This window comes from Leptonychotes weddellii, chromosome 7 (assembly GCF_054177405.1).
Source record: "Leptonychotes weddellii isolate Sample4059 chromosome 7, ASM5417740v2, whole genome shotgun sequence".
NCBI classification, from domain to species: Eukaryota; Metazoa; Chordata; class Mammalia; order Carnivora; family Phocidae; genus Leptonychotes; species Leptonychotes weddellii.
In genome coordinates, this window is record NC_138375.1 from 10,812,134 (window position 1) to 10,833,405 (window position 21,272).

General features: G+C 44.6%; 1 protein-coding gene across 3 annotated transcripts in view; it reads right to left on the reverse strand.

Moving 5' to 3' along the window:
• The window catches only part of ANKH (ANKH inorganic pyrophosphate transport regulator), a 128,958-nt gene that overhangs the window by 52,400 nt on the left and 55,286 nt on the right, over positions 1–21,272 (reverse strand). For all 3 annotated transcript variants that reach the window (XM_006733171.3, XM_081825914.1, XM_081825915.1), the window contains exon 2: positions 1,226–1,442. In XM_006733171.3, coding sequence (XP_006733234.1) covers positions 1,226–1,442 — 217 coding nt within the window. The remainder of the gene's footprint in view (positions 1–1,225; positions 1,443–21,272) is intronic.

Here is a 21,272-nt window from a genome sequence, read left to right on the forward strand (position 1 = left end):
GAGCAGGGAGCCCGATGTGGGACTCGATCCCGGGACTCCAGGATCATGACCTGAGCCGAAGGCAGTCGCTTAACCAACTGAGCCACCCAGGCGCCCCTAAGACGTTTCTTCAAAGCACACGCACAAGTTAGTATTCAGGGCATGAGTTGAAGGAAGAAGAGCATCTCCTCTCAACCCCAGGCCCTGAAGCTCTGAGCCCAAGTTAAACGACCAATATCAACACTTTGGCTCAAAATCTGGCCCGTGACTAGCATCTTCTTACGGTTTCACACTGTTCTCAGCACAGAAGTCTGCGCTACATTCAAGAGGAAAACTAAAAGGGTCTCACCCCATTTCCTTTTAGATTCACGGTCGTGCGAGTAACCATTAGCTGCCATCTGAATACACCCTGAATGGTTTGGGTTAATTTTCTGACTCCTTTATTTAACCACTGACATTCATGGAGCTCATGCAGCCAGTGCTGTTTTGAAGGTACACGATGGATTTATGAGGTGTTATTCACGGGTTTTATGCAACTGGGCTCAACAGATGTGCCACTCAATTTTTATGCCCGGTAAGCTGAGCTGTTTTAAAGCCAAGGAGCCCCGAAGTCAGGCTCTTAGAGTTTTATCGCCACCCAGAAGGCAGTAGAAGCAGGACTGAGGCTCCAAAGCAAGTCCTTTTCCAAGGTCTTGGTGCAACTCTCTGCGGGTCACTGTATGTATGATATAGCTTCCTTATTTTTTCATGGAAAGAATGTTATGCCACGGTATTTAGTCTCATCTTTGAATAAAATAGCCTTGTGAGCCCCTAAAATAAGTTAATTTCAATACATAAAACCACCTGTTTCATTTATTTAACACATAAAACAACCATTTGTTCTCACTGCTGATAGGCATCAATCCTAAATAACCACCATTCTGTTTTTATTTTTAAGATTGAGTCTGTGTCGTAATGCGTGTCTCTAGGAAGCCTGGGCCAAGTGGTTGACCTTACTGAAATCACTTCCTCTCCGACACAGGGCTTGGGAGTCGAAGAACGAAAGCTAGGACTTCCCAGGGAAAACACATTTTCCTTTCTTGCGCTAGGAGCACAAACCCCATTCCTTTCATCCCTTGAAATTTTCATGATAAATGTTTTAAGAATTACTGGAGAAGTCACTTACTGCAATAGATGCATTCGAATGGCTGGAAAAGAACAAGAAACGCCCCAAGCGAGCGCCTTGCGCGAGGGTCAGCAGCCTTACCTATCAGGGTGTGGAAGACAGCAGCAATGGCACCAGCCACCACCATGCAGAGGACAGCTTTGGTCCTGTCTCGCTTGCTGTTCACAAACACCAGGCCCACATTTTTAAAGTCACTCATGGGACCCGTGAAGAACTTCATTAGGGAGTACGCCAGCCCGTAGCTGGCTAGCATTTCCACCGCATCCTCCTTGACAGCAGCAATGCCCCGGTTCAAGGCCTGTGGGGGGGAGAAAGACAACCCACAAACAGCATTAGAAATGTCGTTGCATCTCCGGGGACTCACACTTCCAAAATAAAAACTCCGCAGGCAGGTTTCTATAGAAACGCTAGGCAGCTTTTAGGGTAAAGCTCACCATAATTTGATAAAGGTTATTCGTTTTCATTTTCATCCGTATTAGCTTCGGTTCGAGATATCTTCTTGTAGGGGAGATACCTGCCCGTTGGGGTTAAAATAATAGAGGAAAAACCCAACAAGCACTTTATGCTAATACCAGAAAATAATTCTAGGAAGTTTTGGTTAAAAGCTTAACATGTTAAATTTTATTTGTAGGCTGAATTTATGTAAGGGCAACAGGCATTCTAGAAATGAGTCAGACACCTTGTACGGAGTGGGTGATGGCTTCTCTTCTTTAAGGAAGGGGAACGTGTGCACGTGTGCGTGTGCACATGTGAGTGCGTGTGTGCGTGCACCCATAACCTGAAATACCATGTATGTGTTATGTAGGTACCCTTCATAGCATAGAGTGGATTCTATGCTATGAAAAGAGCATTGAAGGGGCGCCTGGGTGGCTCAGTTGTTAAGCGTCTGCCTTCGGCTCAGGTCATGATCCCAGGGTCCTGGGATCGAGCCCCGCATCGGGCTCCCTGCTTGGCGGGGAGCCTGCTTCTCCCTCTCCCACTCCCCCTGCTTGTGTTCCCTCTCTCATTGTGTCGCTCTATGTCAAATAAATAAAATCTTAAAAAAAAGAAGTACTGAAGGAATATATCATACAACTGACAGATGCTATTTACCCAATTCTTACTGTATTTTAACTTGAAACGTACTCCTGAGCTCTGTGCAAACAAGTATGAAAAGAAAACCTTTAAACCAAAAACACTGTTTTTGGATGATGCTTGCTCAAGAAGTTGTGGTCACAGAATATTCTGATCCTTTTTTTTTTTTTTTAGGGACGGAGTGGGGAGAGGCAGAGGGAGAGGGTGAGAGAGAGCATCTTAAGCGGTGCTCCAACTCACAACCCGGAGATCATGACCTGAGCCGAAATCAAGAGTCAGACGCTTACCCACTGAGCCACCCAGGTGCCCCAGAATATTCTGATCGTTTTCACCATCGTCCATGAGGGACCCTCTGAGGTACCTAGGTGGCCTTGTCATGATGGCATTTCCAAACTTGCTGCTCGACAATTATACCACAGATGTGGGAATGGATGTCCAGGTGGATAGAATTAAAAAAAAAAAACAAACGTCGCTAGGACCTCACCAGTTCTTTAGGAACAGGAAACTGATTAAGGAGAGTTGGCTTTCTATGCAGTCATAGACTTTTAGAAACAGATGTAGTGTAAGCATGGACAGTAAGTTTGGATTGCTCAGACAACTATTTCAAAGAGGCATCCACTTTCAAGAAAACTATTGTGCATAAACCCATGGCCAGCCACACGACTAGATAAAGAGCCAGGCTACCTTCCTCACCACTAAGGCTCCTTTGTTTTAGAGATCTTAGTTGATTTCATAATTGGCCATTTGGGCCACTTGTCTCTTCCCCAAGAGCTTTAAATTCCTGTTCTTATGTCTTAAATTCACCAATAAAGAGTAAGGCTGTGAAACTCTGCGTTCCCACCCTTGACTCCAATAAAAGCAGAATCCCAGGCCCATGTGTGTGTGTGTGCTCCCCGCCCCCCATCTCAGTGGGGTAGCCCAGGTGTGCTGTGCAATTTCTGGGTCTAGTAAGTCATGAACCTTTCTTTTTTCAAAGTTTCCTGATGGTTGTTGCTGAAGGGCATCCAGCAATCATAGTAAGATCCACAAGGGGCAGCCCAGTAGTAACACTGATTTTGAAAGGGGGAGATGTCTGTGGAAGACTCATTGGGGCCCATGTTAGGGCCCCAAAGCACAAAACAATAGACTTTATTTTTTAGAGCCGCAAAGTGGAGCAGAATGTACAAAGTTGCTATACTCGCTCTGGCCCAGCACACACGACTTTCCCCACTATCAATATCCCATGCCAGAGTGCTACATTTTTACAGCCAATGAGCCTACAATATGCATCTTTATCACTCAAAGACCATAGTTTGCATTCACTCTTTGGTTGTACATCCTAGGGGTTTTGACAAATAACGACAATGTATCCATCATTATATAGTTGAACATTCTATGCAAAGCACAGTGAGCAAAAAAAAAAAAAAAAAAAAGTATTTATAGGAAAATACCAATGTGTAAAATGGTTTTAGAAAAACCTAGAAGAAAAATATCTAATAGCTATAGGAATTTAGTATCATTCTTCTGACAAAGTTGGTATTAGATAAGCTAGTTTTTGATAATTGTTTCCAATTATATGTCTAATCATCTTTTCCTTTTTTTCCAATAATACTTAAAAATTCCCAAAAGAACCTTCTTATTACCCTTTGTGGAGCATGCCTCCCATGATGCCTTCCTTAGAAAAAATTTTCCTTGTAGCAAATACATCTAATCTATTTGATCTGATCTGATCTAATACTTTAACACCCTAAAGCAAAATAAAAACCAAGAAGCTTCTTGATCATAAATCCTGTGTTCAATAGGCACATCTAGTCAGAGTGTCCTGTCATGTGTCAAAACCTATCACTGGATAATCTTCCAGATTAATTTTTTTGGACCTTATGCAGTGGATGCTGTTGGGTGTCCCACCCAGACCCTTTACTGGGTGGGAGCTGGCCACAGTGGCTCACAGCTGCCTCCTCCTTAGGGACAATTGTCCCCAGCCAGTTGGGGTTGGTTAAGCCACACCTGACCCCCAGGATGCACACAGCCAATGGCTGGCTGACCCAGGGGTATAGAAGATCAGCTCCCCGCCTCAGTGTCGGGGAGTACAATGCATACTCCAGAGCTCCCTGTGGGATCAAGTGGGAGCTATTCTCCAGTGGAGACCACCTCCTTACTTAACTTCTCCCCACCACCCAACTCTCCCCTCTCCCTGCATCAAATCCCCTGCATAAGAATTCCCCAACACAGGCTCTGCTTCCAGAGACCCCAACTTAGGACAACTTCTAATTATGTTTCTCTCAGACATTGAGATCGGCGTATGGCTTGGCCTTTTTCCTCCCTGCCCTTCCCCAACATCTATGACCACAAATTGTTTAGTTTTTCATTGCCAAAACATTTGTTGAAATTTAAGTGATCGATATTATTTAGCATAGGTTGAAAAAGCATACAGGAGGGCACCTAATAATGCAGGATTAGACTATTTACATGTCTTGTTGACAAAACATTATTCTTGGCTAAAAAGACGTACGCCTTGGTTGGGGCACCCACTTCCTATTTCCACCAACAGGTCCTTGATGGGAGTCCTAAAGGCAGGGCTCAGGCAAGTGAGAGGCAGGGGGAGCGCAGGGAATGAGGCTCTGTCAGCAAGACTGAGCGTGAACACTCCACTTAGCTCAACAATTATGGTAATTTGAGGAAGTACACAGGGTTTAGAGCCACGCTGACTTGAGCTGGATGTGTCTCTATCACTTAACTACTGAGTGGTGTTGGCCAAGGTCCTCATTCTCGCTGAAATGACCGGGCTGATCTTAGGTTGGATGTAAGTAGAGTACATGGAACCAGGGAGTGACTGGCCTGGAGGGGGCACTTAAAAGCAAGGATTTGTGTCTATTTTGTTTACCACTCTTATACCGGCCACCTCACCACATCAAAAACACTCAAATATTTGTTGTTGTTGTTTTTTTAAGATTTCATTTATTTATTTGTCAGAGAGAGACAGAGAGAGAGAGAGAGAGCATGAGCAGGGGGAGTAGGAGAGGGAGAGGGAGAAGCAGACGCCCCCCCAACCCCTGAGCAGGGAGCCCGATGCGGGACTCGATCCCAGGACCCTGGGATCATGACCTGAGCTGAAGGCAGACGCTTAACGACTGAGCCACCCAGGCATCCCTACACTCAAATATTTGTTGAATGAATGAAGTATTTTCTACTACGAACTTCATGCCCATATTAATTTTTATGAATTTTAAAAATCGCATTTTGATTCTAAGATGTTATTACTTGTCAGATATACCACTGATTTAACGTTTTTAATGACCACATTAAATGTACACTGTGGATGAAAAACATTCTAATTTCAAGAAACATTAAAAGGCAAGGAAAGAAGAGCTTTACAGTTGAGGGCATGTGCTATATTAATATTATTAGCCTTTTTATTACTCTCATTTATAGCGAGTATTTCTCTCAATTTGTCCACTTTATAATTTCCTGATTTTCTTTTGATCCCCCAAATAATAAGTTATATGTAGTCCATCAATCATCTCGTGGAGTTTCTTCCCATACTTTTTTGGACTTGGCCGTTCTTACCCCATCCACAGGTAAGGTAATTTTCTTCTAGTTGATGGTTTCATTTGCACACTTAACTTTTAAGTCCTAGAATTTATGCCGTGAGATATGGTTCAAAATTCATTTCCTAAAGAAATAACTTATTTCTTCAAAACTGATTTGAATAAAACACCGACTGCCCATTATTTGTGATGCTTTCTTTCCAGTAATTCATCCTTCCAGATCCTTCTATCACCTGTTGTTTGCTTCATCTGTCTGTCTCAACTTGCTTCCCTGTTCCTCTTCACAGCATGTTCATTACCTGACATTATATCGACTATTGACTTTTTATTTGTCTTACTATCTTCTCCATTTGAATGTAAGCTCTAGGGCAAACAGAACTTCGTCTGGTTCATGATACGTCCCCAGACGTGCAAAGTGAGGGGATCACATACTGGTAACTTTGTGAAAGAATGAAGTACCATGTTCACAACCAGTATAAACACTTACTGTGATAGGTACTGAAGAAATGGAATATGCCAATGAACCGGGACTCCTTGGAGGAGCTTATTCAGATGGACTAGATGAGGTAACCCCTCCAAGGATGTGACAATTGAGGTTACAGTGGAGCTGAGGCCCCAAAATCAAGAATGAGCCTGTTGGATGAAGAGTTGGCAGAGGGCCGAGGGCTACCGGAGGGCTTGGTAAGGCCAAGCAGGGGCCAGGAAGAGCGGTGGGGGTGGGGGCATAAAGTGAGTTTGGAAAAGTAGGCAATGCTGAGATGGTTCCAGGTCATGGTGAATAGTATGTGTCTTGTTCTAAGAGCAGTGGGAAGCCATTCAAGGGTCTGAGCAGAGGTGGGGCTCATGCTGGCTGTGGCAATGAGGGTGGCCTGGCCAGGGAAGGGCAGAAGCACAGTCAAGAGTTTGTGGTAGGGCGCCTGGGTGGCTCAGTTGGTTAAGCAACTGCCTTCGGCTCAGGTCATGATCCTGGAGTCCTGGGATCGAGTCCCACATCGGGCTCCCTGCTCAGCAGGGAGTCTGCTTCTCCCTCTGACCCTCCCCCCTCTCATGCTCTATCTCATTCTCTCTCTTAAATAAATAAATAAAATCTTAAAAAAAAAAAAAAAAAGAGTTTGTGGTAATCCCGGTAAGAGAGGTGATGGCTCGCACCAGGATGGGAGGGTGGAGATGGGGAGAAGTCGATTGATTTGAGAGCTTTCTGGAGATAAACCGATACAGTGATGGACCACCTGGTGGGCCTGAGGACAAGGGAGAAATCAAAGCTGACTGTTGAGTTTTTTAGGTTTGAGCCACTGGTCAAATGGTGCAGCTGTTTCCTGAGCTGAAGAGACTGGGAGAGGGAGGAAGGTTTGGGGAGAAAAAGCAAGCGCTCCATCTGGGTGTCCCCATTGGGTCTGAGATGCCCCTTAGAACTCCAAATGGAGAATCAGGTAAGATGGTTGGCTTGGTGAGTCTGGAGTCCAGGGGAGACATCTGGGAGGTGGACATACATTTGGAGGCCACCAGCATATAGGTAGTATTTAAAGGCACGAGACTGAACGAGATAATCTAGATAGGATGTAGATAGAAAGTGGTCCAAGAGTCAGCCCTGTAGCACTCTAGAAATAAATCTGAACCCATTCAGGAGGTGACAAGCTCTCTGGGTGATACAGGCCTTGTAACTATGCTGCAGTTCAGCACGAATTAGCTCGCTGGTACCGTTCTGGCTGTGGCATTCCGGAACACAGCTGCATCTCCAGCCAAAGAACTGTGGGTTCCAGGAAGGACAGCCAGGAGCCACGGCGGGGAAAGAGGACCAGCTACGGTCTTGAAATTTAGCTAGAGTAGTGCCTGAGAGGTCTTTGGAATGAAGGAGGCTTTGAGTCAGGATTCTGTCATAACGACAGAGGTTCACCTGCTATTTAAAGGCAAGCTCCTAAACGTTGGCGAACTTTCCACAGTAAAGGCACTTTAGATTAGAGTCAGGCATAAGGCACTGTAAATACAAAGCCGCCCGCCAATCACAGCCAGGTCCTGGTCCCCGATGGCATGGCTCGGGGCCTTCCTCACACTTTAGATCAGTGTTCTCTACGCTGTGGACGCTCAGCAATGTGGAACACTGGACTTAAAACTGTAACTGGGTCCTGAAGGCATTCAGTGGGTTCTACCTGTCTTAGTCTCTCCCAGTGTCTGCCAGGTTCGTGGTGCTCCGTTGCCTGATTTTTTTCCTCCCAGAAAGTTATCAAAGCTACAGGATATTAAAAAGTAAAAAACAAAAACAAAGCAAAACAAAACAACCCGCAGGGAAATGGCTAACTAATCCCACATGTGATCTCCCTGATATGAAGAGTCTTAGATCCTTAAACCCTAAAAGAGATGAAGTCGGGCTCTAGAGACCAGAAACATCTCCATATTGCAGATGGAGATTCTCAGACCAAGAGTCACCAACTAACCCTGATCCTGTAGTCATTTCATGGCAATGTGACCACAAGCATTCCCTGCTGGCTGGGAGGACTGTGGTCTCCCCTGGGGAGCAGGCACAGGAGGACTGGTACACAGCCTGCCTCTCCCTCCTGGGGAGATGTGAGGCCCTCTCTGTTTCTCCCACTCTATCTCTTGAAGCTTCATGCAACTTGTCTCTCTCTTGACTTCTCTTCGGCTCCTCCTGTCTGTCCTTCCTTATCGTGCCCCCACATTTCAAGGTCACCACTTTAATTACACTCATGTCAATATCCACAACTTACTGTGTGCAAATCTCTGACCTCAGATTCATCTAATTATTTACCTATTCCCCTCTTTCTGTGTTTACAGGCTTCTACTTGGGTTCTGAGAGGGGCCGGAACCAGGTCCACGGCACGGATGGCTGGCTGCCACCCAGCTAGCCTCCACCGTCCACCCGGCTCTTCGCTGCCCCATCACCCTCCGTCTTTCCCATTCTCTTCTCTCTGCATTTCTGTCCTGCCTCATTCCCTCAGACTCAGCAGATAACTTCACCTCTTGCTTCATATGGAATATGGAATCCATCAGAACTGAAATTTTTGGGGGCACCTGGGTGGCTCAGTTGGTTAAATGTCCGACTCCTGATTTTGGCTCAGGTCATGATATCAGGGTCCTGGGATGGAGCCCTGTTTTGGGCTCTGCGCTCAGCACAGAAATCTGCTTGTCCCTCTCCCTCTGCTCCCCCCCTGCCCCCACTCACACACTCTCTCTCTCAAATAAATATATAAATAAAAATCTAAAAAAAGAAATAAAATTTTATTGTTGCTTCTCTCCCTAAAACAAACCTCAACAAAACACATCTGCTCAAGCCCTTCCTCACCACCTCTGTCCTGTTACAATGGAAAGGCCAGTCTGACCAGGGTGACTGTAGGGCTGTCGACCTGGGCTCTGCATTTATGTCCCTCTGACCTTGACAGGAGCCCCCATCCTCCTCTCTGGCTTGTCTGATCCTTGCTACATGACTGGCTCTTTCCCATCAACATTTACAGACGCATAGGTGTTCTCCATCTTAAAAATAAACCTTCTCTTGACTCCTTGCTTCTTCTAGTTCCCGCCTGCTTTCTCACCTTCTTTTCATAGATAACTTCTATAAAGCGTTACCTTCTTTCATTATTTTCACGTTTGGTCTCCCCATGTACTCCTCAGCCTGTGGGAACAGCAGCTCCACACGTGCAGGAACCTCACCTGTATCCCAGGTCAACCAGTAATGGCGGGTTGAATGCACCCACTGAGCCCTGGCTTCTGCCTTCCTCCCCCCGCCCCCCTGCCCCATGCTCTCCCTGCGAAAGCAAACCGGCACTGTTCTGTTCTCACCTTTCCGACCCCTCAGCAGATCTGACCCTGCTGGCTACTCCCTCTTTGAAATGCTTTCCCCCCTGGCTTCAGTGGCATCGAGGTTTCCAGGTTTTCTTCCTATCTCTCTCCCCTTCAGCTTTTCTCCTGGATGCTTTCTCTTTTGTGAGCTCTTAAATAGTGGTGTTCCCAGGGCTCGGTCTGGGCCGTCTCCTGTTCTCACTCTCGCTCGGCGATCCCAACCCCTCCCACAAACCCCAGTTACCTTCTGTGTGCTCAGAGTTCTCTGATCCATCTCTCCAGACTTCTTAGACTTCTCTTCAGCTCCAAGCCCACACCCCTCCGCTGAATGTCCCACTGGCGCCTCACACACTACGCTTCCAAAACCGAGTTCACCATCAACGGACTATGTGGGTTCCTGCGGCCCGCCTCGTCTGGGGCTCCAGCTTGAATGCACGTACCCAGTGTTCCCACCCAGAGCTCCCCGGATGCCTTCTTTCCCTCACTCCTACAGATCTCTTGGTCCCATCCATACGTCTTCCCCAGTCACTCTTACATCTGTCCAGCTCTCTCTGGCCTCGCTGCCATGCCTTGGGTCAGGTCTCTGATGGTCTTCCTGTCCCCAAGCCAACCTCTGACCCTCCACATTGCGGTCAGATCGCAAAAATCCAAATTACTAAAAGTGCATGCAATGTGCTTCAGGGCTGCACACCATTCACAGACCATGATCTCCATAAACCATGCTCTAAGCATGTCTGGCACATGGTTAGTCAGCAGCCAATAAATATCTGGGCAATGAGTGAACAAGTACAAAAGCCATTCATGATTTGACCTTGCCTGACGATGCCTCTTGCACTGTGTGCTTCGTGAAGCCTAAACTGACTGCAGTTGTCTGGATATACCATCCTTTCTCTCATCTAAGGGTCCTTTGCTTAAGCTTTTTTTCTCTGCACAGATTCACCTCTACCCTGGTCCCACCCATGTATCTGGTCAACGCATCATCAGTTGACCATGATATTTCTGGAAGCCGTCCCCAGAGCCTACCCCCTGCTCTGTGCTCTGCAGCTGCTGCAAGGACCCAGGACCCCCTCACTGCACCCAACATGGTGTACTGTGCTCGCCTGTTTACTTGACCCTGCATCTCACCAGACGACCTGAGGCAGGAATGGGTTTACTTCTGACCACTTCTCCCACATCTATTCAGCACACCTCATACGTCGTTGAAAATCAATCCATGAATAAACAAATGCGTTACTTGTACATACAGCTTGAGTATGGTCGTTCATCAACAAAACCCTCCAGCTGCAGGTTTGGGTTTCTGGGTAAATAAAGCTATTTTTGGTGGAACCTATGTATTTAAAATAAATATGCAAATTGATGGCAAGAGCACTGTACATATTCTTGTCATTCTGGTATTTTCTCAAGAGATAGGCAAGGACTTCCGTTGTCACTTCTATTATGCCTCACTGGGCACCCCGGTAGGCACTGGATGAAGGTGGGCTGCTTAACTACAGACCCACAGACATAAATAGAAAGTGCCATTGGGCCACATGATTAGTCTCTTAAGTATAAAGCTGCGCAAAGACTTTTTTTCTGGCTCCCTTTTGTCCCATCCTGTGGATGTCAACTGGGATGGAGGACAGACCTCTATGCATCAAATCCTGTAACAGAAGTTGGCTGCCATGAGAAGGAACTCAGAAGGCAAAGGAGCAAAGAGCCTTCTTTGCCCTCACCCCGGAGAAGCTGAGCACGCTGCGGAGGCCTGGGTGTGCCAGACACACAAGCCGGGTAGTCATCTCCAGACTGAAAGATGGGTGCTTGTAGGGGCAACAAGGCATCGAGAGAGAAGGCCACACAGTTCAAGAAGTGCCAAGGGCAGTCAGAACCTGATCTGGTAACCGACACTCATGGAGAATTGGTAAAAACATGATCATGTTGCTCATAAAGAAATAGCTTTTCAAATTCTTCCACAAAAAGGTGTTGAGTTGGAAACTGGTATTATTCCCTAAAATAGCAAGAGATTAGCATATGAAATGCTGAAATTCCCACTTTTTTTTTTTTTTTTTTTTTACTTTTAGTAAAATGAATACTTCCTTCAGTGTCTCAGTCTGGATTAGAAAAACGAATGGGACACTGGGTTTGGTAATAATTCTGTCTTGCTAGACTAATCTTTTTGATAAAAGGCTATTCCCCTGTCTATAGCTTCACTGATCCTGTAACACCTTTTATGACCTGAAGCAAACTCGCTATTGTCACAAAAGATACAGTTTAAAAATCTCTCTCAAACCCAGGGTTCTCAAGAACATTTCAGTTTGTAAAAGTGTGGAGAATTCAGAAGCATACGTGTAGGCAAAGCTACCTGTGGGGAAGAGCTTCTTTCAATGTCATGGATGATCAGCACCCTTGGATTTCAATCCTCTCAACGAGTCTAGGTTCCTGGAATTTTCCACTGTTATTGTTCTGTTCGTCTGTATTTTAAAAAGTGGTTTGGGTTAAATTAGATCATTTGTCTTCCCGGTAATTTTCCAGCCATGTTTTATTTTCTCAAGGATCTATACTGCTCTAAATGAGACACCTCGCTCTGTTTAGCTGGCACTCCAGCCAAGAACTCGACACCCACACACGAGGTTGTGGTTTAAAGGGGGCAGCAGTAAAATGAAGCCTGGTCTGGCCTCGTTAGCAGTCAAAGTCATTGCTCTGTGCGGTGCCATCCATATTTACTGCTTCCTGAAAACACAGAGACAACATGGGGCAAGGCCAAAATATGACACTGGCTTTTTCTGTCACTTCCCACACCTGCAGAAGAGTTTCCATAAAGACTAGAGACAAACTACCAAACAGGTACCAAGTACGGCTAACTCAGTTTCCTCCTGTTGCTTTCTTCAGGATCTCAAGGGAAATAAAAGAACATTTTACTTTTTGGCCTCTTAAATGGAAGTAAGTTAGTTCATTAAAAGATATACTTCAGTGTTGTAGGACCCTCTTCAAATCATCTTGATCCTCCATTTAAACATGAAGCTTCTTCATCACGTGGCTTAACTTAACTTGGATTCAAGATGGTGGGAGGCTCGACAGGGAAGAAATGTTACTATGGATTTCTAGTGCGCTTTAAAAAATCAAAGCTTCGTGTGCCATTTAATCACTTATGCCCCAACTTGACCTCACATCTTTACTACTAGTAAAATTCCCAAATTTCCTACACGTTTTTATACTTATAAAGTTTTATGGTCTCCAAATGGTGGTATTTCTCGATTAATATCTCAAGATTGTATCCATTCCACTTCAGACCTGAGTTTAAAATACTTTTATATTAAAAAAACCCACAACAACTCCATGAACAACAGCTGGAATAGAAGATGAACTCTGGGGTCTGGAAAATCTTTTTGCTAACCGTCCATACTTTCTGTCCGCCTACATACACATACTTAACCGACCCTGCTCACACGCCAAGATGCTTACTCTCTCCCTGCTGGCACCCACCCTTGTTGCCAAGCTTCATGCAATTTGTCTCTCTCTTGACTTCTCTTCGGCTCCTCCTGTCTGTCCTTCCTTATCGTGCCCCCACATTTCAAGGTCACCACTTTAATTACACTCATGTCAATATCCACAACTTACTGTGTGCAAATCTCTGACCTCAGATTCATCTAATTATTTACCTATTCCCCTCTTTCTGTGTTTACAGGCTTCTACTTGGGTTCTGAGAGGGGCCGGAACCAGGCTGTTCCCTCGATTGTTCTAGCACCTTACACTTGTCTGCTGACCTCTGGGCAACTCACAAGTTCCATTCCTTTTTCTGACTCAGCTGCAACATTCAGAAGCATCATCCATTCGCTGCCTTCTGTTCCAGTCCAGTTTTAAATGCATTTATACCAACAGAATGAAATGTGAGTGTCTATTTGCATTTAGACCTTATGAAACCCAACGAACACAATAATGATGAAGAAACTACCCTAGCAGCTAAACTGACTGAGTGCTTGCTTTGTGGCAGATGCTATTCTAAGATCATTACTTCTCCCCATCACTCTTGTGAGAGAGTTACTATTATTTCGCAGCTTACTGGTGAGGAAACCGGTATGTGGAGAGGCTCAGTCACTTGTCCAGGGTGACACAGAGCTGGGAGAAGAGTCCAGACAGCTTCACCTTGGGCTGTGATCCTAACCATCACTCTGTCATACCAACACCAACCCTCCTTTCCAAGTCTTTCACTTGGAATTAGAGACTGCAGTTGGTACCAAATGCTTACTTGAAACAGGATTAGCTGGTCAGATCAAAGAGAATTTTTGGATAAAGACTATTCTTATGAAAAATTCCAAAGATCCTGAGGTAAAGATTAATTTTTCAACAGTAATGTGTAGCAAAGGCTACAAGTGTACATGCGGAGGATGAACGGAGTGAGGCTGACGTTGCCATATTTATCTGGGTCACGCCAAGGAAATGAGGATAAAGGAAATGGGGCCACGCATGCCCCGCAAGAGGCCCTCCACAGCATGGCCGAGAGGACAGAGGACATCTGTGAGCACAGCACCACGTGTGCTGGATTATGAAGCTCAGGTGCCATCTCCGTCTTCCCCAGAGTGGTAGAAACGTCAAGAGGCTCTCAACGGTGGTCTTCCAAAGACACAGACAAGGATGTTTATGGCTTCTTTTATACATAAGATAATGCATCATCCCGGCATCTTTAACCTGGTCAAGGTTTCATTCGTTTCTCAGCTGTGGGATTAATGTATTTCAGTGTAAGGTTCAGTAATGACTCACTGCTGGTATTTATAGAGTGGAATACCCCAAGTTTTGTGAAAGATTTCTAAGGTTCTGGGCTTTTGATCTGATTGTTTTTAGGAGATGAGTGAGACAGTAAAAACTGGTCATTAGCACTGGGTGTTACATGCAACTGATGAATCACTAAAGTCTACTCCTGAAACTAATAATACACTATATGTCAATTACACCAGATTTAAATAAAAAAGATTGGTCATTAAACACGCTAGTGCATCCAGCCCACGCATGTTCTATGCCAGGGCCTACACACATGTGCACATGCCCTCACACTGAGAAAGGAATCCCAACGAAACAGGCAATTAATTGTGACGAAGTGGTCCTCTGTGTTTGCTTTCTGTGTGCAAGCAGGTTTGCTATGACCTCCCCATGCTCCCACTACTATTGGTTTAAATGACTGGCCTGATCTATGGTCTTTTATGTGAAGTAATATTGTCTCACTGAGTAAACTGTTTAGAATACAGTACAAGACAGGAAAAAGGGTATCACTGTAGCAGAAGCAAATCAAGAGAGTCGAATGGCATCATCAATGGTAGCAGGGCTCAAAGAATTACATACTACCCTGAATTCATTTTGCCTTTACAACTATAACCATGCTTTATGCTCAGTATTTTCCATCTAATACGATAAAGTAATAAGCTATAGAATAATGTGGATAAAATAACAGTGTTTTGAAAATTTCTAAACTAAACAACAAATACATTTTTATAACTTACTACTTCATACAACTAATGCATGAGAGAGTAAATGCACATGCTGAGTTTCATTCTAAAAATCCAGATTCACTATAATTCAGGTTTTGTATCTTTGGAAATCAGAGTAGCCTGAGGAGTTGTCTTCTTCAGCCCTTTCACCTACATGGATGAGGAGGACAATAGGGACCCAGTGCAAGGAGACATCCGTGCCCTTCTCCACTTGGCCTTCAGGGTCTGGAAGGAGGCTGCAGCCGCAGACGGCCTATCTGTTGATTCATTCGGGCACCATTTATGGATCACATGAAGAACAGTCTCTTACATACTCAGTATGTCAGTCTTGAATGTGCCTTCACGCATTCTCTTACTGGTTTTATGTCACAATTGCTTTTTTTTTTAAGATTCTAGTTATTTATTTGAGAGAGAGAGAGAGAACGAGCACAAGCAGGGGAAGGCGCAGAGGGAGAAGCAGACTCCCCACTGAGCAGGGAGCCCGATGTGGAGCTCGATCCCAGGACTCTGGGATCATGACCTGAGCCGAAGGCAGACGCTTCACCGACTGAGCCACCCAGGCGCCCCGCACAATTGGTTTTATCTAACAATGCTGCAACAACAGGGTCCGTACTGAAAATTCCCACTGTGTAGACAAGGAGATGGAGGCTCAAAGAGATTCCATGACTTGCTCGAGGTTCGTGGTGGGTATGCCGTGCAGCCCAAAGGAGAAGCTTTTGGCACCACTAGCCGGCGCGCTCACTTCAACGCCAGACTGAAGATGGTGGCGGGGTAGGGGGTGGGACACGTCTCCACCATCAGCAAAGCAGGGAAGGAGTGTGGATGGCCTTGCACAGAAATGTGTCATTACCTCACCAGAGAGTTAAGTACTGACAATAACTATCACTGAAGGAAACCATTATGTTTATGTAATGGCTATTTGGTTTGGGGAATTGGGGAGCACTTATATAAAAGGCATGTGAAGTTGAGTTAAAACTTCCTTGAGGCTTTTCCCTTGGAAGCAGTAAGGAGCAGGCTCCTGGCATTGAGCGATGCTGCTGTAGGTGGTAGAGCACAGGCCTGCTCAGCCTCTACCCTGCAGTCTGGGCGAGGAAGCCGACAGGACACGCAGCTCCAGAAGCTTCCAGGGAGATTCCCCGTCAGTGTCCAGGAAAGGCATCTGTTAAAGCAGTGTGGCTCCCAGTCAAGGCCCTGATGATTCCGAAGGGAAAGATCTGTGAGTAATTCTGGGAGCACCTGACTCTAGAGAGGTCTATGGGTCATACCCTGCGCTCATGCTGGTGTATTTGCCCAGCACCATGCCCTCCAGCACTCACTGGAGCCAGTCTGTGGCTCCAGGGTAAGGCATCTTCCACATGTGGTGGGCAGCTCACAGACAAAGAAAAGCTAAAGGAGCATACACACAGGATGTTCTCCCACGGCAGGAGTCAGGGAAATAAAAATAGAAACAACAAGACTACCATCAGATTTAAACAATTTAAGTGACTGATAAAAACCAGGGCTGATGAAGATGTGGCCCAAGGGGAAATCTCATGCAGTCCCCGCCGCAGTGTCCACTGCTATAATCTTGTGGCAAAGGAATATGTCAAGAGGGATTAAAATTAAAAATATACCAACGCCTTGATCCAGCAATCCCTTTATACAAAGCTATCCAGGGGCGCCTGGGTGGCTCAGTCGGTGAAGCGTCTGCCTTCGGCTCAGGTCATGATCCCGGGGTCCTGGGATTGAGCCCAGCGTTGTCCCACTCCCTGCTCAGCGGGGAGTCTGCTTCTCCCTCTGCCCCTTCCCCTGCTTGTGCTCGTGCTCTCTCTCTCTCAAATAGAATCTTAAAAAAAAAAAAAAAAGGAAGCTATCCAAACAAAATAAAAGTACCAGTACGTAATGCCATGCACACAAGGTGTTCATTAAAGCATCCTTTGTAATGACCAGCAAGTGACAAATCTGCTTGTCCACCAGTATAGGAAAGGCCAAATAATTATGGTGCATGCACACACGGGAATGTCGCCCAGGAATCATAAAGCATGAAGTGGAACCCAATGTACTGAACTAGAAAGAAGCCCACATATAGTGGTAAGTAGGAGTAGATTGCACTTAAGCAATATACTTAATACTTATACTTTTTACTTATAAGTATACTTATACTTAATACTTATACTTTTTTTACTCCATTAGAAAAAATAAAAAAGAAAGACCCTCAAAAATGTGTAAAGATATTTGTACAAGCAGAAAGAAGGCAGGTGAGTGACATACACCTGTCAATACTGGTTATTTTAGAAGAGGTTATGATTAAGTGGGGCAGGAAGGGGAAAACTGTTAACTTGACACACACATCTGCCTTGTTCTACTTACGACAAAGAGCATATGTTACTTTTACCATGTGAAATAAAAAAAAAAAGCAACTTCATCAATGCACACAAATTAATAAAATGCCAACTTCCTAGGGTGCAAAGCTGCCCGCCACCCTACGAAGCAAATGTTGATATGTTTTTGTCCTGTTCTTTGTGATCACTTGTGATGACACCTCCTAGAGGAATTCCCCTTGTTAATTTTGCTTGAAAATGCCATGATTTATGATAGGTTTTTTTTTTTTTTTACTGTAGTTTTAAACACAAGACTGAATCCCAGAGGCTGTGTGCCGGCCAAAAGACACTTGCCAGTCTCCAAAATCTAGACCTTTGACCATGAGAAAAGAGGAATCTTCTGTTGAACTCACCCTCCTGCTGTTGCTTAAGCCCTCCCTGACCTCCTTCTTTTTTTGACTTGAGCACCTAAACCGTGATTTGTTTAAGAACAGGTAAAACAACAATTACGACCCACTAGAGCAAAAGGCATTTAACCCAGGCTGCAGAGTCAGACCAAGAAAAAGGCTTCTTGGAGTCCTATAAATGCTGGGCTCTCAGTGCTCTGCTGGGAAGAGCCCAACCTGAATGTCCTCACTGTGCTCTCTCTTAATCCCCGTCGAAATGCCATCTCTGCCCATCCTCGGCGACCCAGGACTTCCTTCCTCCGGAACCCTCTGTAACCAGTCTCAGCCACACAATGGCTCCTGGCACAGGGTTATCTTCACCGTCTACTTATTCACAGAACTATTTCATTCATTCATTCAAATACATTCAGTGAGCTGGTGTATTTGCCCAGCACCATGCTCTTTACTGCTCAATGTACATGACCCGGCACGCAGACAGACCGTGAAGCATTTATGGTCACCGTGTCCTGCACACTGACCAGGAAAGAGCAGGCTGCCCGGCAACCAGGCCACACTCACTAGAGGTATCTGAATCTGTCAATATCCCTCAAAAACCTTAGATTTGGTAGATGAATAGTTTACTCACTGACTAACTGTAGTAAGGATTAGGGCACTTTTTTAAAAAGATTTTATTTATTTGAGAGAGAGAGAGAGAGCGCAAGCAGGGGGAGCGCCAGGGAGAGGGGGAAGCAGGCTCCCCGCGGAGCAGGACTATGACTGGAACAACTGTGAAGACCTCGGCACCTCAGCGCAGTCGTCTGAGTCCTACAGAGGGAGAAAGGACCCCTAATTGATCAAAATGAGCCAAAAAGGGGGCTTTAGAGCAAAAGTGTTTTGGAATGTGCCATAAACAGCTGTGTAAAAAGAAATAAAAACACATAGCTTGGACTCTGGGTGTAACTCCATCAACCTCACTGGCATCATACATAACGGCATTTTTGTAAGAATTTAAGAATTGTTCCAACGTCAATGTTAGAATTGTTTTACCACTCTTGAGCTTTGTTATGGCTTACATGCATTTTTAAGAAAGCAAATTTAATGTTTTCACAACACATTAAACCTCTAGGTAAACCACTCTCAACTTATGTGGTGCTTCCACAGTGGCAGTGATGAAATTAGACTAAGCCCGTTTTCTAGAAATTTTTTGAGGTGTTCAGTATTTGGGCTTGATCACCTCTCCTTAACGCTAAGGAATAAACCAAAGTAAATATGTCTTCCTATTTTACTGAGAGCAAAACGACCTCTCTCAAGGTGATTTGTCAAGTTTCTAAATGGCAAAGTATGCATTTTAAAAATTGTGCTTCAAGGATAAAAACAATGGCTTTGAATAGTCATAGATTTGCTCATTGTGGAAAATTAATTACTCTGTCCATATATTTTAATCTGTTTTAAAGTAAGCTTTATGATGCCTTTTGATTGCTCAATATAGAATATGATATTTCCTCACAAGTTAAAATGTACTAAGATTTTCCCTGTTCTTTCTAAAAGACCATTTCCACAGAAGAGGAAAAATGTTTCTTAAAATTACTTTCTTTTATGTGAACATGAGCATACATTACATAGATAAAATATGACATAAACTATGATATCACCTACTTTCTAATCCTCACAAACAAATGGGACTTACGACTAATCCCCCATGACTACTACATGTTTTCTTGGCTGATGCAAAAATGGAAGAATTAAGAGAAAAACACTGATCAGGGAAAAACAGGAAGTCCCAACTTTGCAAAACACTCAATCCACCTTCTATGCAAACCACAAAGAGATTAGACAAACTAAGTATTTGTTGACATTGGCTGCAAATTTGGAAAAGGAATAGAGTCTTAAAATATATCTGGAATGAGACTCGAATCCTACCTATTTCACTGGTTCTTTTCTTTTCCTTTCTTTTTATAAAGTGTATTTTAAAGGAACTGTTAGGTAGAAGTTCAAAATTATTTTCATATTCATCCCTGTATAGATCAGCAGAGTCATATGAAACTCCAGCTGTGGGTACAGGGGTCTGGGCTCTTGTGAAAGCTGGGGAGACTGAGGCTCATAGGGAAAAATGATTTACCCGAGCTCATGAAGCTATCAGTTGCCACACTGAGACTCTGGTCTCTCAATCCAGCAGAATCCTCTGGAAAGCATGTGGACCATCACTTCAGATCTGAGTTAATGCTATGTTATCTTGGGCACATGACTTCACCTCTCTGAGATTTAGTGTCTTTAGTAAAATAGGAATGCTCACCCAAATCTGTCTCTTGCGGGTCAGATTTTAGGGATTAACTGAGCTCATGTGTGTGGAAGGGCCTGGCATCAAAGGAGGCAAATCTCCAACCCTCTTTTCTTCCCTGAAATAAGAGCATTGCTTAAACAGTGGTTTGGAAGTCTGCCCTGACTTAAGCCAGAGGACCTGGCCCATCGGGGTCCTCCAAGGCCTCCATGGGACCTCAGGATGCAGTGCTGGCTCAGGGCAGACTAAAATGGGTCCTGAAGACCTGTGGCAGGTCTAAATATCTTCTGGAATTTACTTGATTTTTGGAATAGCCACAGCCTGTGGATAAGATTCAGGCCAACGATCACTTCCATGACCCACTGGGTCACACCCACAGGGCCCCTCCATGTGGTCTGGTGGGGTTGGTGGAGGACCTCAACTCTGGGTGGGTAGGTGAGCTCAGTCTTCTAGAAGCGACCGTGCTGACTCAGACTGCCTGAGATCTCCTGACTTTCCAGTTGGTGGGGAGCAGACGGGCAGCAGGAAGAGGAATCGTGGTAGTTGCTTTGTGATCTTCACGAAAATTGCAAAGATACAGACTCGGTGAAGTAATTCCCTAAAGTGTCTTGTGCTACCTAGCCAGGCTCCCCCGGCTTTCAGAACCCCTTTCTGCCTCTCAATTTCTTTCTTTTCTTTTCTTTTTTTTCTTTCTTTCCTTTCCTTTTTCTTTCTCTTTCTTTTTCTTTTCTTTCTCTTACTTTCTTTCTTTCGATTTATTTATTTTTGCCATTCTAACTGGTGTAAGGTGGTATCTCAGTGTGGTTTTGATTTGAATTTCCCTGATGGCTAATGATGATGAACATTATTTCATGTGTCTGTTAGCCATTTGTATGTCTTCTTTGGAGAAGTATCTGTTCATGTCCTCTGCCCATTTTTTGACTTGATTGTTTTTTGGGTGTTGAGTTTGATAAGTTCTTTATAGATCTTGGATACCAGCCCTTTATCTGTAGTGTCATTTGCAAATATCTTCTCCCATTCTGTGGGTTGCCTCTTTGTTTTGTTGACTGTTTCCTTTGCTGTGCAGAAGGTTTTTATCTTGATGAAGTCCCAAAAGTTCATTTTTGCTTCACTAACCTTTGGAAATGTATCTTGAAAGAAGTTGCTGTGGCCAATGTCAAAGAGGTTACTGCCTATGTTCTCTAGGATTTTGATGGATTCCTGTCTCACATTGAGGTCTTTCATCCATTTTGAGTTTATCTTAGAGCCGAGATACCCTTCAACAGATGAATGGATAAAGAAGATGTGGTCCATATATACAATGGAATATTACTCA